This window comes from Myiozetetes cayanensis, unplaced genomic scaffold (genome assembly GCF_022539395.1).
Source record: "Myiozetetes cayanensis isolate MyiCay16 unplaced genomic scaffold, myiCay2020 scf30, whole genome shotgun sequence".
NCBI lineage: Eukaryota > Metazoa > Chordata > Aves > Passeriformes > Tyrannidae > Myiozetetes > Myiozetetes cayanensis.
In genome coordinates, this window is record NW_026087522.1 from 3,549,269 (window position 1) to 3,566,109 (window position 16,841).

At 57.1% G+C, this 16,841-nt stretch overlaps 2 protein-coding genes across 3 annotated transcripts; one reads left to right on the forward strand and one right to left on the reverse strand.

Annotated features, from left to right (window-relative positions):
- Positions 1-1,130: 1,130 nt before the first annotated feature.
- Positions 1,131-9,250, reverse strand: CNNM4 (cyclin and CBS domain divalent metal cation transport mediator 4). Its single transcript, XM_050325718.1, has 7 exons — positions 7,782-9,250; positions 4,412-4,555; positions 4,095-4,232; positions 3,471-3,640; positions 3,270-3,369; positions 2,736-2,914; positions 1,131-2,392 (listed from the first exon to the last, which is right to left on the reverse strand). Exons 1-7 carry the CDS (start codon positions 9,220-9,222, stop codon positions 2,177-2,179), a joined length of 2,388 nt encoding a protein of 795 aa, XP_050181675.1. The 5' UTR covers positions 9,223-9,250; the 3' UTR covers positions 1,131-2,176.
- An 827-nt stretch (positions 9,251-10,077) lies between these two features.
- LMAN2L (lectin, mannose binding 2 like) lies at positions 10,078-16,601 on the forward strand. 2 transcript variants are annotated; one of them, XM_050325998.1, is made up of 9 exons: positions 10,078-10,244; positions 10,322-10,440; positions 10,885-11,002; positions 11,238-11,320; positions 12,638-12,670; positions 13,310-13,471; positions 13,789-13,903; positions 14,875-14,994; positions 15,293-16,601. In XM_050325998.1, exons 1-9 carry the CDS (start codon positions 10,112-10,114, stop codon positions 15,433-15,435), a joined length of 1,026 nt encoding a protein of 341 aa, XP_050181955.1. In that variant the 5' UTR covers positions 10,078-10,111; the 3' UTR covers positions 15,436-16,601. The 2 variants fall into 2 exon arrangements, with proteins under 2 accessions (XP_050181955.1, XP_050181956.1); XM_050325999.1 differs by lacking the exon at positions 12,638-12,670.
- The last annotated feature ends 240 nt before the right edge of the window (positions 16,602-16,841 follow it).

The following is a 16,841-nucleotide window of genomic DNA, read 5'->3' on the forward strand; positions in this document are numbered from 1 at the left end:
GGAGGCCTCTGGTGCTTCCTCCTGGGGTGGCTGGGAGGGAACAGCAGCTGCTCAGGGGATTCCGGGGGGGGGGGAATCCACATCCCACTGTGGGGGGAGGCAGGGACAGGAGGACCATGGATGGAACCTTGTCCTTCAGTGGTTGGGCACTGATCCTGCTTATCCAGGATCTCCAACAGCACCTTTTCCTCCCTGACCTCAGAGAAAAGTCTCCACCTTTGTGGGTGCCTAGGTGGGACTTCATGGAATCCTCAAATGGTATAGGTTGGAAGAGACCTTAAAGCCCATCCAGTCCCATCCCCTGCCACAGGCAGGGACACCTTCCACTAGATCAGGTTGCTCCAAGCTCAATCCAACCTGGCCATGAACACTTACAGGGCTTGGGCAGTGCTGGGTGCCACACCTGGGATTCCCTCCCTGAATCACCAGGCCCCCCAACCCCTGCGAACCACGGCAGAGACCCACGTACAGATATAGACTTTTATTACCCATCTGGCAAAAAATCTCTCAAAAAACGCCCAGGAAATAAAATCCCACGGTTGTTTTACAACCAGGAGGGGGCAGGGGAGGACTGGGGAGGGGTAGACCCTGGCATCTCCCCTTCCCCCCACTGGGCCCTACCTTCCCCAAACATACAAATCAAACCTGAACAATAAATAGGAATTCCCAGGGGAGGGGTTAGGGGTTTGCATAGAGGAAGATTTAATTAAAAAAAGGCTTTTTTTTTTGTCCTGGCTTATTATTATTAATTATCATTATTATTATTATTAATTATTATTATTATTCTCTCTAAAAATGTCCCCCCAGAAGGACCTCTAGGAACTGATCGTCGAGACATGATTAACAAAAATAATTAATTAACCTTCTCCCAATAACTTAGAGAGTTCAAACCAGGGAACTTGTGCTTTTTTTAGTGGGGGGGTCTCCCCCTTTCCCAAAATTGGGAATAAACCCCGAGGGAAGGGGGTCCCGATGGCTTTGGGGGTCCCCCGGTGCCAGGGGGGGACACGCGACCCCCTCCTGCCTGTACAACTTTGGTCACTAGCACTGTGTCACCCCCAAAAAAACCCCAAAACTGGGATCCTGGTGCACCCCCTCCGCTCCCCTCCCCCCCACCCCCGTACCAATCCCTGACCCCCTTCCCCGAGACCCCCTATGGTGGGGGGAAGGCACCAAAACCCCCCCGGGGGGGGTCCCAGGGAGATCCAAGCCCATCCCTATGTCCCCGGCCAGCAGGAAAGGGGGTTGGGAATGGGGAGGGGTTGCAGTACAACCAGGGGGTCCCTGACACCAGAAACACCCCAGAGGGGCAAGAACCCCCATCCGGGGGGGGGGGCTGAGGGGCTGGGACCTCCATCTCAGGGGTCCCAACGTGGTGTAGGAGTCCCAAGGGCTCGGGACCCCCATCCCAGAAGGGTGTATTAGTCCTGAGGGATCTGGGATGCCCATCCTGGGGGTACCACAGTGGTGTAGGAGACCCCAAGGGGCTGAGATTTCCATCCTGGGACCCCCCAAAATGGTGTGGGATTGGGACCCCCATCCGAGGCTGGTGTAGGAGCCCTGAGGGGCTGAGATTCCCATCCCAGGGGATCCCAAAGGGCCGGGATGCCCATCCCACGGTCCCACCGTGGTGTAGGAGAGCTGAGGGCCCAGAACCCCCATCCCAGGCTGGTGTAGGAAAGGGAACATCCATCCCATGGATCCCAGTGTAGTGCAGGAGCCCTGAGGGGGTGGGATGTCCATCCAGGGGGTCTGAAAGGGTCAGGACACCCATCCCGTGGATCTGAAAGGGCCAGGACATCCATCCTGAGGATCCCAAAGGGCCAGCCCATCCATCCCAAGGGTCTTGAAGGGCCAGAATGTCCATTCCAAGGATCCCAAAGGGCAGGGACATCCATCTCCAGGGTCCTACCGTGGCAAACAAGACCCCAACGTCCCTGAGCTGTGTGGGTGGTGCCGGCGGTGCCTTTGGTGCCACCTCCACCGCTGCTCCAATCAATCCCAAAAAAAACGAGCCAGCCTGGAAACAGCAGCAAATTCCAGCTCCTCCATTCTTCACTGTGCTGTTGTCACTCCTCCTGGCTCATATTCCAGTGGCAGCCAAATCCTGCCGGGATGGAGGTCCCTGCACCGAGCACGCCCCGGGCCCTCCGGAGCGTGCCGGCGCTGGCCGGTGTCAGACGTTGTTCTCCATGGAACTGTGGTTGCTCCGGCGGCCCTGGCAGTTCCTGTCATTCAGGAGGCTCGTGGTCTCGTCTGCAGGGGCCGAAGGCTCCGGTCTCTCCGGATTGTCGGGGCCCGGTCTGGGGGAGTTGCTGTTGCTGTCAGGGGACTGGGGACAACTGTCCATGCGGGAGGCCGTGAGGCCATTCAGGTATTCCTGGCGTGTGATCTGGGCCGGGGAAAAACAGGGATGAGGGAGGGATTCCTGGTGTTTCCCTGTCTCCATTCCCACTGTTTCTCTGTCTCCATTCCCACTGTTTCTCTGTCCCCATTCCCACTGTTTCTCTGTCCCCATTCCCACTGTTTCTCTGTCCCCATTCCCACTGTTTCTCTGTCCCCATTCCCACTGTTTCTCTGTCCCCATTCCTGATGCTTTGCTGGTCCTAATGTTTCCCTGTCCCCATCTCTATCCCTGGTGTTTCCCTGTCCTTCTTCCTGGTGTTTCCCTGTCCTTCTTCCTGGTGTTTCCCTGTCCGCCTTCCCAGTGTTCCCTTGTCCCCACTCCTGCCCACCTTGACGAACTGGAGGTCTGTCAGTGCCCGGAGGCTGAAATCAGCCACGTACTGATTCCCAGTCCCGCTGAGCTGGTTGGTGCTGCCACTCACGGCCGACGACATGGACTCGGAGCGCTCATGGTTGCTCAGGGAGGCCGAGCGGGCCAGGCCACTTCCACGGGATGGGGACCGGAATTCTGGAGGATCAGAGGGGTGGGGTGAGACCCCAGAACCCCTGGAACTGGGAAGAGACTACGCAGCACTGGGGAGGGGGCTGGGAGCTCAGCCCCGTCACAAGGGCCAGGACCTACATCCCAGGGCATCCCACACCTGTCCCAGGGCACCCCAAGGTGGTGCAGGAGCCACCCCATCCATGAGGCTCCATGTGTGGCTACTCAAGGACTCCAAAGCTGGGTAGTGGGATTCAGCCCAGGTGTTCCTGTGGACACACTGCCCAACCCAGGGAGCACCAACGGGGCTCAGAGCCTCTGGCATCTCCCACCTGCAAGCCCTATCTTAGGGAGTATCCTGAGGGATCAGGGGGGGTCTTACCAGATCCAGGAGGGGGGCTGAGGGCCATCACCCCATAGTAGGTAAACGGTCCCGCCTCAAACTTCATGCACTCCCTGCCAGCCTCCACCTCCACCTTGCCCTGCCAGGGGAGACATTCCATAATCCACATCCTTAGGGATGAGACCCCTCCTCTCCCCACAGCATTCCCAGGGGAATGGAGGCCCCAGGAACCTGCCAAACCTGCAGGATGAGGATGAAGTAGTCAGCAGGCTTGTTCTTGCAGTAGAGGTAGTGCTGGGGGGATTTCTTGTCCTCCTCGTTGAACTTAAGCTCCTGGATGACATCAGAATACCCAAGGAGCCGCAGCAGGATCTTCTCTGACATGAGGGTGGGGCTGAAAAGTGGCACCTCTGGGAGAAAGAAAAGGGGTCACACATGGTTTTGTCCTTCCAGCGGTAGGTGCAACCTCCCCAGCCCCTGGAATGGTGCCTGGGATGGGAAGGGCTCCATCAACAGCTCCCTTTGGGAAAACCCATGGATCCAGCTCCAGGTCCCCAGCAAGGGCATTATTCCCTTGGGACAGGATCATCCTGGAGGTCCCCATCCAGATCATCCCAGAGGGACAGGGCCCTGTCAGAGGCAGGTCTGGCATTCCCAAACCTCATCCCTTCCCATTTTGGGCGAGGGGGAGGCAGAGTGAAGGAAAGCAGGACAAGACCCATAATTTCTCCATGAGATGGTTGGAGCAACTTGGAGTCTCCAGGGCCGGAGCTGGCACAAGAGGACACAGGCACACACCGAGCCCATCCCGCTCCATTGTGGGTTTCCCTGACCCACAGGGAGCTCCCCGTTCCCAAAACTCACCAGTCAGGAGGAACCTGTGGGCAGCCAAGAGGAGCTGAGGGGATACCTTGACCTTTTGCTCGCTGACGGGGTCCTTGAAGGCCGAGAAGTCCCTCCTGTTCTTCTGGTTGGTCACACGCTTCCGGCTGCGGTTGTCGACTGTGGGGGGCAGGAGTCAGCTCTGGGGGGGCTGGCAGGACCCCTGGCACGGGGTGGAGGGAGGATCGGTCCAGGGTGGGTGGGAACAGCCCATGGGGGGACAGGAGCAGCCCATAGGGGGACAGGATCTCCCCATGGAAGGACAGGATGATGGGAAAGGGGGAAGCCCCAATACCTACTGTAGGTGTCAGACTCATCCAGGATCTCGGACTTGATGATCTCCTCAATCACATCCTCCAGGGTCACCAGCCCCAGAACCTCGTAGAAGGGATCCCCCTCCCCCTCGTTGTTCACCTTCTGCACAATGGCCAGGTGGGATTTCCCTATGGATACACAGAGATGTTGGAATGCGAGACACCCCAACACCCTGGGATGTCCCTGGGCCCGGCCCTTCCCTCCCCAGAGCAATAAACCAATTCAAATCTAACAATAAACCAATTAAAACCTAAATATTAAACCAGTTAAAACCTAAACCAGTTCAAATCTAAACAAGCCCTTGGGTTGGGCTTGGCTTCCAAGGTAATTAAGCCCAGGATGGTAATTAAGGCTAGGACTGAGGTGCCTTCCAAGCTGAAGTACCTGGGAGCTGCCTTGGGATGTGGGATTGGCTAAGGGCACCCCAGGGGATGAGATGACACCAGAGCAACCATGTCACCACCACCACAGCCACCAGGAATTGTGTTCCACCCAGAATTCCTTTCCAAAATTCTTTGGCAGCTCTTCCAAGCTGATCCCATCCCAGAGGAAATGCTCTGGACACCTGGTGTCCACCCGATCCCAAAGCCAAAACACCCCAGGGGAACAGAGCCAAGGGCCCTGGCCAGCAGCAGTAAGGTCCTTCCAGGCAGGGAAACCTTCCAGTCCTGGATTCAGGGCTCCCATCATCCCATTCCAGCAGGATTCCAGCTAAATCCCAACCACTGAAAGTGCATCATCCTGCCCTAGCTGCTCCATGGAATGGAGTTTCTCCTGCTTTGTCCCAAAATCCCACAAAACCAGCAGGAAAAGTTCCTGGGATGTTTCCACTTCCATATGGAAAACTGGTATCCTTATCCTGGGGAAACTGGGGCTTGGAGAGGGCAACATTCTCTTCCTGATTCAGTGCATCCCAAAATAATGGCACTTTTACCTTCTCAAGGCCCATACGGGGTGTCCCACTTGTGTCCTGCTCGGCTTTATCCCAAACCTGCCCTTCCTGACCCTCTCCACTACTTAATTTTAGAGCTACAGGCCCCTCATCACTGAGGGAAAGGGGAATTTTAGGGATGGGCACCACAGAGATCTCCTTTTCCTCCCCCTCTGGCCATGCTCCTTCCACAGTGCTGGAAAAAGGTGGTGCCTGAAGGGGTGGGAATGCCCAAAAATTGTTGTTTGGGTTATTAAACCCCCTTTATGGCCCTGTTTGATGCCTGGGTGGGGTACGGTGGGGACAGGTGATGGGAGCAGGGTTGGTCCAGGTGAGTCAGGAGCTGCTCCCTATGGGATGAGCGGGACAGGGAGTGGTCCGGACACAGCAAACACAGCCTGGGGAGCCCAAACCCACAGGCAAAGGGCACCTGGATGGGCATCACCAAGGAGTGACCAACACTGGGACCCCCTCTGGGGCTTCCCATAGGAACAGGGAGCTCCCCATGGGGTGTTCTTGGAACCCTGGAATGGTTGGGAGGAACCTCAAAGGCCATCCAGTGCCATGGGCAGGGACACCTTTCAGTATCCCAGGTTGCTCCAAGCCCCATCCAACCAGGCCTTGGACACTTCCAGGGATGGGGCAGCCACAATTTCTCTGGGAATTCCATCCCAGCCCCTTACCACCCTCACAGGGATGAATTCCTTCCCAATATCCCACCTAAATTCCAGTGGGAAGCCATTCCCACCGTGTCCTGTCCCTTTAGGCTCTGGAAGGGGCTCTAAGGTCTCTCTAGAGCCTTCTCTTCTCCAGGCTGGACGTTCCCAGCTCACCCAGACTGTCTCCATAGGCAAGTCCCCCACTTAAAAGCCTCACACCAGGAGGAGAAAGTCAGGAAGAGGCCAGACACAAATGTGGGAACTGTCACCCCAAGGCCAGTGACTGTGACAACAGGGAGCGTTTTGGCTGCCAAGCCCCACAATTAGCACAACCAGTAAATTATTCCCTCTGGATGCACCTCTTGTGCCTGATCCAGGGGGATGAGGCAGATCCTCACCATAGAGCTGCATCCACAAGAAAGTTGGGGGGCTCAGCTCCAAACCAGCCCCATAAATTCCCTTCTCTTGACCCGGCAGTGGAAAAACAAGAGGCCTGGGTGTTATGGGCAGCTTTGAGCCCGGAAGGAACGTGGTTAAATCCCTTAATCAGGATCCAACGAGGGAAAGCCGCTGCCAGGAGCTGGGATAACTCCAGATCCGGCAGCAATTCTGCTCCCATGTCCTGGTTTTTGGAGCTGGACTAGGGTGGGACAGCCCTGGAGAGCCAGGCTTGGATGTGCCAGCTCCCAAAGCCTCACCCAGGCTCCAGGAGGGATTTCGTATGCCCAAATCCATGCAGGATCTCCTGGGAATGTCCTGCAGATCCCCTGGGTCTCACACTGCTCCTGGTGCTCTAGAAAGTTTAACAGGAGCTTGGGAGTGTGTGGGGTCATGGATGGCCTGGGATCACCCAGCACAGCTGCTCCAGAGCTGGGATTTTCCCTCCATCCTGGCCCCATGCAGGAGCTGGGCAGGGAAGGAGGTCCCAGCCTCGGCTGGAAAGGCCTGGGGAGGGCAAATCATTCCTGGTAGCTTTGCTGTGCCTGGTGGGTTCATCCCACAGTGAGCTCACATCCCACTCCTCCCAATCCCACTTTTTGGTGGCCTAATGCTATGAGTGGGAGGCAGAGCAGAGATAGGAGCCAGCAGAGAGCAATCATCACCATTCCCAAGTGTCGGGAAGAGCCTGGAAGAGGGAGCCAAGCCCAAAATCAGGGACCAGTGCGATTTCCCAGACGTTATCCAAAGGCCTCCAGGGCTGATAATCAAAAACAAGGAGCAAGGAAACACTACAAAAGCATTCCTGGAGGCACCACATAGCTCCAAACTCCAGGAAAGGTGGGGGGTCACCAGGGTTTGGTGACTCCCAGGAGCCTCATCCCCTCAGGATCACAACCTGGAACAGGGAGCCAAGCCCAAAAACAGGGAGCTGAGCAATTTCCCAGCCTGGTGGGTTCATCCCACTCCTCCTCCTCCTGTTGCTCCCACTTTTTGGTGCCCTAATGTCGTGAGTGGGAAGCAGAGCAGGGCTAGGAGCTCTCACCATTCCCAGAGTCAGGGAGGAGCATGGAAGAGGGAGCAAAACCCAAACCATGGAGCTGAGAGATCTCCCAAAGGCCTCCAGGGTTGATAATTAAAAACAAGGAGCAAGAAAACACTCCGTAAGTGTTCCTGGAGGCAACATCGGGTTTGGTGGCCCCCTGCCTATCCCTCGGTGGACTCAATCCCTCAGGATCACAACCACCCAAACCATGAGGAACCCCAGGGAGGGTAAAACTCCCTGGAATTCTGCCTCCAGCTGGCAGAAAACAGCGACCCCTTTACCTTTTTTGAACTCCTCCAGCATGGCATCAAGCTTGGTGTCATGGAACACGACATGCACGGGGTGGTTGTAAAACTTGGTGATGGTCTTGAGGGCAGTGCAGTCATCAGGGTCCACGAAGGCCAGGTCCTGCACGTAGAGGATGTCCATGATGTTCGCCCTGTCGCCCTCATAGACGGGGATTCGTGTGTACCCGCTCTGCATAATCTCAGACATGGTGTTGAAGTCCAGGACGGCATCGCTGCTGATCATAAAGCAGTTGGGCAACGGGGTCATCACGTCCTCCACCGTCTTGGTGCGCAGCTCCAGAGCACCCTGGATCATGTTTAGTTCCTCCTTGACCAGATCGTTGAAAGACTCCGTCACCTTCAGCATCTCCAGGAACCTCTCCCGGTTGTAAACAGTGCTGATCTCTTGGCCCAGGATGCAGTCCAGCAGTCTGCTGATGGGGTAGGACAGGGGAAGCGTGAGCAGCATGAAAAACTTGGTCACCAGAATGGTCTTGGCACCCACAGCCAGCCCGTGCCGGGAGCACAACGCCTGGGGAACAATCTCCCCAAGGATCACGATCCCCACGGTCGAAGCCACCACGGCACCTACGCCAGAGCCGGTCAGGTCATCCAGAAGGATGGTGAGGGTCGTGTTGACCAACACGTTGCCCAACAGTAGCGAACAAAGCAGGTAGTTTCCTTTCTTCCGGATGGGGCTGATCCTGCGGGCATAGCGTCGCTCCTTCTCCGAGCCACAGTTCTGCAGGATGCGGAGCTCGATGGGGTCTAGCGCCATCAACCCCAGGTTCAGCCCGCTGAACATCCCGGACAATCCCAGCAACGCGGCGATGAGAGTCACCTGCAGCCACAGCGGCAGCAGGGACTTCTTCTCTTCCAGGACCACCACCTGCCCATCGGGACCCTGGTGCGGCAGCCAGGGCTGGCCGGGCCGCCGCTGCGAGCATAGCACGTAGGCTTTGGCCTTCTCGTGCTTGCGCAGGGGCAGCACCCGCAGCCACAGCAGCGCCGAGGTGTCTCGGGGCTCGGCGGGGCCGGGCCGCACCAGCAGGTCCTGCGACCGCTCCCCGCACGTCTCGTTCACGGCCGGGATGGCGTCCGCCCTCAGCTCGGCGAAGGCCACACGCTCCGCGGCTCCCGGGCCCAGCCCCAGCCCGTAGAGCCGGAGTAGGGCCTCGCTGCCCTCTGTGAGCCGGATGGGCCCCGGAGCCACCCCGGTCACGGGCTCGGGAGGCTTCGTGCTGCCTTCCAGCCGCAATCCCAGCACTACGGTGTCGAGAGCGGGCGTGGCGAGGGCGGGCTGCGGCAGAAGAAGGAGGAGGAGGAGGAGGACCGGCGGCAGGAGGAGCCCCGCAGGCAGCGAGGCCCACGCGGAGGCACCGGAGCTCCCGGGGCCGCCTCCGGCAGGACTCCCGCGGCTGCTGCCGCCCGCCATGTTGGGCACTGGCGGGACCGGCGCGAGCGGGGGGCGGACACGGCGCGATGACATCATAGGGGCGGGACTATGGACACTCCCCATGGGCTGCAAATAGGAAGACCACGCCCACTTCAGGCGTAATAGAAAAGGACGCGCCTCCAAAGGAGGATCACACAGCTGCACCTCACGTTGTGACGTTGCTCTCCTGGACACGCCCCACCGGGTCAATTATAGGGATACGTCCCAGTGGTTACGTCACTTAGCGCGACACTCTCCCCAAGCAGCAGCGACTCTGGTCACTTACCCTGAGGGAGGAAAGATGCGGGGATAAGCCGCTGCTGTGACGTCACGAAATGGCACACGCCCCCTCAGGGAATCATTATAATGACACGCCTCAGTTGTGACGTCCCACCTAAGACCACGCCCCCTCGTGGAGTAACTCTCGGCCACGCCCCCGATTTACGTAGTCCAGCACGCCACGCCCTTGCTCGGGGAGCCACGCGACTGACTAGACCTCCCTGCACTGCACGTGCTGGGTCACGCCCCTGGTATGACTGGTCACTCGCTCAAACCACGCCCCTGAAGGCAGGAGAAGGGGGGAACTAGGACCTGTTGGGGATCGAATCGGGGCACAGGGATCTCGATGGGGGGGCACTAGAACCTGGAGGGGCGGGGGGCACTAGAACCTGGAGGGGCGGGGGGCACTAGGACCCGGGGCCGCAGTTCCCACATCACCTCCCGCCCTCAGGCGCACAGAACTACATTACCCACCACCGCCCGCGCGCCTCCCTCCTTCCCAACTTACAGACAGCCCTCTCCACCAACCATCCTCGCCAAACGTCCCAGTGGGAGGGTGCAGCTGCTCGATGCAGCCAATGGGCGCGCGGGGAGGGGCGGCGGAGAGAAGATGGCGGCTGCGGGAAGGTGGTGGGCCGCGATGGTCCTGCTGGCCCTGCTGGCCTTGGGGCTCGACCGGGCTCGCGCCGAGCAGACTGAGGAGCACCTCAAGCGCGAGCACTCGCTGTCTAAGCCCTACCAGGGTGAGCGGGGCGGGGGGGGGTGGTGAGCGGTGCACGGTGCCTGTGCTCCAGTACCGACGGTGCGTGTGGGCCCGCAGGTGTTGGCTCGACCAGCTCGGGGCTGTGGGACCTACTGGGCAACGCCATGGTCATGACCCAGTTCATCCGCCTCACCCCCGACGTGCAGAGCAAGCAAGGAGCCGTGTGGAACCGCGTGGTAAGGGGGCGGGGGCGCCGCGATGGGGAGGAGAGCGAGGTGAGGGAGAGGGTCCGGACCGGGGGGACTCGGATGGGGGGGTGTGGCTGGGGGAGAGGGTCGGGATCCAGATAGGAGGGGGCCGGGATTGGGGGTGACACGGTATGGGATCGGAGGAGAGGGCTGTGATTGGGACGGTAGAGGGTCAGGAGCCGGGGGGGGAGGACTCAGGGATGGAGTGGGGAGGGCTGCGTGAGAGGGTTGGGACACAGAGGACGTCGAAGTGGGAGGTAATGATGGATATTGGTGAGAGAAAAGGGAATGATGGATTTTGGTGAGGGAAACAGGGAATGAGGGCGTGTAGAGTGTTGAGATGGGCAGGGAATGGCATGGACAGTCCCTGCTGCCCCCTCACTGTTGACAGGAGAGACCCCCTGTATTCCTTCTATCTGCCCTCTTTTCCAGCCCTGTTACCTACGGGATTGGGAGATGCAGGTGCACTTCAAAATCCATGGACAAGGCAAGAAGAACCTGAACGGGGATGGCTTTGCCATCTGGTACACCAAGGACAGGATGCAGACAGGTAAAATCCCACACACCTGGGGATGGACCTTGGAGCAATCTGGATTCAAGGAAAAGATCCCTGAGTGTGGCAGGGGTGGGACTGGATGGTCCTTAAGGTCCTTAGGTTTGGGAATGCCAGACCTGCCTCTGACAGGACCTTAAGGTCTTGTCCAAGCCAAACCATTCCATCATGATGAGGAACAAACCCTTCCTGGCCTTCCCAGCCTCATCCCAAGGTCTCTTCTTTCTCCTAGGACCTGTGTTTGGAAGCAAGGATAATTTCCTGGGCCTAGGAGTGTTTGTGGACACTTATCCAAATGAGGAGAAGCAGCAGGAGGTGAGCAGGGAGGGAGGAATAGGATGGGTTACACCAAGGTTATGGACACAGCTCTTCTTTGGAATCATATACTCAACTCAGCTCCTGCTCTTCCTCCTTCCTCTGCTTTTCTACAGGGGTGGATTTAATTCCTTGTGATGGAACATGGGAGAAACTGGGGGTGGTTTTGTGGAAAGCTTTTTCCCAAAAAAAGGGGATTTTAGGGCAGGAAGAGCTGAGTGATGGAGCCATGTTTGTGCTGGGAATTCTGCTCTTGGGGGCTGCACCAAGAGTAGGGCCTGAGTAAACCTCGAGTAAGGGTTGAGGAGCCTTTTCCTGCTCTCAGTTGCCTCTTGGGAAGGTCTAAAGGGCCTCGTGTTCCTGGTGGGTTTTGGGGTTTAGTGGTGCCATTCCCATGGAAAAGTATGTGCAGAGGTGGATAAATCTGGGGTCTTCCCACCCTATTATAGAATCATGGAACTCTAGAATGGTTAGGGTTGTAAGGGACTTTAAAGCCCATCCAGTGCCACCCCTGCCATGGGCAGGAACACCTTCCTCTACCTCAGGTTGCTGCAAGCCCTGTCCAGCCTGGCCTTGGATGCTGCCAGGGGTCCAGGGGCAGCCACAGCTTCTCTGGGCAACCTGTTGCTGGAAACTTCCATCCCTCCAAACCCAAAGTTGGATCTTTTCTTATTTCCAATTCACCCTAAAAAACAGGTGATACTCTAACTCAGTACTGATATTTTGTGACCTTGGGTAACTCCCAATTTTTACCACAATCCCCAAACCCACTGGCTCTGATACAGGGATGGACTTTGTGCCGGGAAAAGCCTTTCCAAGCTGCTGGGTTAGCGAAGTGTTGGATGTATCCTTGGATTTGCAGGGTGGCAGCTCTGCTTTTATGGGATAAAGTGGCACACAACAAGTCTTAATTAGAGGGAATAACTATTGGAATGTGGGTGACAAGGAGCAGGAGTCAGACGGGGGGGTCAAGCACCAAGAAAAACTGTTTCTGCGGGTTCCCAGCTGTTCAGTCCCACTTTTGCAAGGACAAAAAAAAGGGATTTTATTCCCGAGGGAAGCTTGGCTGGGATTCCCTGCGGGGCTGCGGGGGCTCAAGGAACGACTCCATCCGTGGTCTTGCCCTCTGGTGCTGCTTCCATGCCGTATACCCCGGGATTTGACACTGACCCCTGACCCCCCATCCTGCTCCCAGTCATGGGAAGGCAGGAGGTGCTCCAGGAGGAGGTTTCCCGGCATGTAGGGCCCTGGTGGACTCTGCCCTGTGACCGTGTTGCTCTGTGCTCTCTCTTGCTTTGCGCTCATTCCGGAGGGCAGGCTCAGAAGAGGAGGTACAGCCCGGGAAACCAGGTACTGGCTCCTGCTGTCCCACCTCTCAGGGTTCCCTGGCAAGGAATTCCTTCCCAAGGGCTCCAGGAATCCCTGTGGGAGCAGGGAGGGACTGCATGGAATGTGTGCTCTGTTCAGGATCTCTGGGAGCTGAGGCTGAGCTTCGGGCGTGGGGAGGGGTTGTGGTGGTGTCTTGTGGAGCAGAATTTTTGGAAGTGAAGGAGTTTGGAGCTAGGGATGGAGCAGGGTCATGTTGGTGTCTTGTTGAGCAGATTATTTGGGATGGAGGAGTTTGGGGTTAGGGATGGAGCAGGGTTGTGATGGTGTTGTGTGGAGAAGGTTATTTGGGATGAAGGAATTTGGTTGGGGTGGAGTTCGGGGTCGGGGATGGAGCAGGACCATGCTGGTGATTGTTGAGGCAGATTCTTGGGGAGTGAAGGAATTTGGGGTCAGGGTGGAGTGGGATCATGTTGAGGCAGATGGTTGGGGTGGAGTTCGGGGTCAGGGATGGAGCAGCATAGTCTTGATGTCTTGTGGAGCAGATCCTTGGGGTTGAACAAGTTCAGGTCCAGGGGGCTGCTGCGACCCTTGCCTTTGGAGATGCTCCAGGGTCCAGACTCCCTTGTCAGACACCAAACTCACCCGCTGTCCCCCTGGCAGCGGGTGTTCCCCTACATCTCAGCCATGGTGAACAATGGCTCCCTCACCTATGACCACGACCGGGACGGACGCCCCACGGAACTGGGGGGCTGCACGGCCATGGTGAGGAACCTGCCCCACGACACCTTCCTGGTCATCCGCTACGTCAAGAGGAGGCTCACGGTGAGTGCTGCCCATGATGCCTAAAAACAGCCCTTAAACAAACCCCCCAGAACTCAACTTGTGAGTTTTAGAAGGTAACATTTCCTTTTATTACACAGTTATGATAAAAATTTAATTTATATTAATATAATTTATATTAATTAGATCACTACATTAATATTCTATATATTGCATATGGTATGTAATAAAATTCTTGTACAAAGGCACCAACAAACTACACTACAAAACTTATAGGATATAGATTTTAAGGCATCACCCACCCCGGGGGGGCACCCCGGGGGCTCCCCATGGGTCTCAAGGAGGTGTTTGTCCCACAGGTATTGATTGACATCGATGGGAAGCACGAGTGGAGGGACTGCATCGACGTGCCGGGTGTGCACCTGCCCCGAGGGTACTACTTTGGGACGTCCTCGGTCACCGGGGACCTATCAGGTACTGCCAGGGGGATCCAGGAGGGATTCCCTAAAGGCTACGGCAGATCTGGGGAGCTGCAGGGCATTATGGAAGCATTTGAGGGCCTTTCCCTGCTTTGGGGAGCTTTCCCTGCTTTGGGGAGCTTTCCCTGCTTTGGGGAGCTTTCCCTTTGAGGACCCCCGAGCTAGGAGTGGGAGCGTTGGTTTGGATCTTGCAGTGACCCCTGAGGGGCCCTCAAGGCTTTGTCCAGGCAGCACTTCCCACTGCCCTTGAACTGCCTGTAGATCCCTGTCTGCTCCCACCTTGGGATGAGTAAAGCCAGGATGAAGATGGAATAAAACCTCCTCCTGGTGCCAAACCAAGCACTAAGCCTGGAATAAAACCCAGCCCTGGTGCTTGGTTATCCTAAGAGCAGGAGCTGCTGACACTGGCAATGCCCTGGGTGCCTCAGGTGTCCCAGCCTGCTGCCTCTGCTCCCTGGCTCCATCCTGAGAGTGTTTTCCTTTGGATTTCCCAGCAATCACCCACCTGGGAATGGTTTTATGGAGCATTAAACCCTTTGCTTTCCTCACCAATCCCTCCTCAGGGTGCCCCAAGTCTGACCCAGCCCCTGTCCCTCTTCTGGAGGTTTTAAGCCTGGATTTGAGTTCTACCCCACAAAAGCTCATTCCTGGACCCATTGTTGGCTCCAACAAAATTCTTTTTCCCTCTGAGATCCCTGCCTGGTACCCAGGAATGAAGCATTCCTACCTGCTGACACATTCCTTTGGATTCCCAAGTGGTTTTAATTCTCATTTTAGGCTGGTTTTTAGTTTTTAAAAGTTGCTTCAAAGCTTCCTACTGGCAGTGGGTCCCCTTGGGAAGGGAGGACCAGCACCTTTGCTCCAAGGATAACATCCCATGGAGTTTTCCATGGCATTCCAGCCCCTGGCCAGAGCTTTGGGAATGGGTGACCCCTCAGGGCACCTCAGTTTTCCCTCTCTTTCCAGACAATCATGACATCATCTCACTGAAGGTGTACCAGCTCACGGTGGAGCGAACGCCCGAGGAGGAAAAGCGGGACAGGGAGGTGTTCCTGCCTGTTGTGGACAACCTGAAACTGCCTGGAAGTGAGTGGCAACCTCTGCCTTCACTGTGGGGAAGGTGGGACGAGGAGGGATTTGGGGGCACTTGGAGCTGGGGAGGAAAAAGGAACTTTGATTTTGGGGGTCCCCACCGTGAGGGCCCATCCACCAGTCTGGGGTGGGAGGGATGTGGGTCATGTCCCATCCTGAAATTGCACCATGAGTTCCTGGATTGCCCCAGGGTCTCAGGGCCCAAAAGCTTTGGGAGCTGAATCCCTAGGGGTGTGAGATGGTTTTGGAGTTCTCTGAAGTCTCATAGGATTTTCCCTCCCTCCTCTCCCAGTGGAAGCACCTCTGGAGCCCATGAGTGGCCTGGCCCTGTTCCTCATTGTGTTCTTCTCGCTGGTCGCCCTTGTCTTTGCCATCGTCATCGGCATCATTGTCTACAACAAGTGGCAGGAGCAGAGCCGGAAACATTTCTATTGACCTGGGAGACCCCCGGGGTGGCCTATTCCTGGGCTTTGCCAGCCACATCCCGACTCCCACCCCTCCCAGACTGGCCTGATAGACAGACCCTCGTGGTGGGGACCCCAAAATCCCAGCGGGAGCAGCCACTGTTCCCTGAAGGCTCCAGAGCTGCTGCGTGGATCCCAGTGGGAGTGGATGTGTCATGGAGGGGGAGCTGAGTCCTGAGGGGGCTTTGCTGGGAATGGCTTCAGAAGGGGGGGGTTCAGGGAGCCCCAGAACAGGGGCTGTTACACCCCAGGAGCCATGGGAGCATGTCAATCCTCACTGGATTCCTGCTGGAGCCCCTCATCCCAAGCGATGTTAGTGCGAGGAGAGACTTTCCAAGTTCTTCATCCCACTCTGGCTGCTTCCCACGTGGAGACCAGCCTGCTTTGCCTTGTTGGAACCCCTCACCTGCCCCTCTGGGTGCTGAGTTTTGGTGTTTGGAGCCAGATGCTGGTGGTTCTCCAGCATTTTTCCCAGCAGGATGAGTTGGGAAACTGCGTGGCTGCAACCTCCTCCCCACATCTCCTGCCCCATTCCCACTGCCTCCTGCATGTCGTATCCTGGCTCTGGGACTTGCTGCATCCTGGAACCCTCCAGGGGGGGATTCTCAAGGTTCTGGAATTGATCCCTAAGCCTCTGGAGGTGATTCCTGAGCCAGAGCTCCTGCTGCCTGCAGGGAGTTGGGGTTGTTCCTACCTCAGTGACTGTTTTGGTCAGGGATTTCTCTGGAGGGTCCCTCACCTGGACACCCAATGGTCTCCAGAGAGACCCAGGAAATGCTGAATCGAGGGGGATTCTGGTTCTGGGAATATGAAGATGGCAGCCCCCTCTTCGCCAGGACCCAGGGGATCCAAGCCCAGCCCCATGGTTTTCCAGGACAATCCCACCCAGGACAGATCCCCGTGGGGGTCTCAGTAGTACCTGGGCCAGGGGAGGACACCCATGGCTGATGGTTTTTCAAGTGACTGGGGGCAGTGGGAGCTGATTTCCAAGTGCCCAGTGGGGGGTTGTGGTGTGGAAGGAGAGTTTTCTTGGTGTTTTGCTTCATTTTTACCTGATCAGGATGGAATTTTGTGGCTTCTCCCTAGAGCTGGAACTGGTGTCTTGGAATAAACGTTGGGGGGGGGTGTGTGATGTCACCATGGTCCTTGTCACTGCTGAGGCCCCTTTATGTGGCATTTCCCTCTCAAGTTATTCCCCTGAGTGCCAGAGTGAGTTGGGAGCTATGTCCTGCTGTATTCTGGTGCCATGGGGCTCCCCAGAGTCATGGAATCATGGAATGGTTTGTGTTGGAAGGGATCTTGGGAGCCCATCCCCCTGCCATGGGCAGGGATACCTTCCTCTACCTCAGGTTGCTGCAAGCCCTGTCCAGCCTGGCC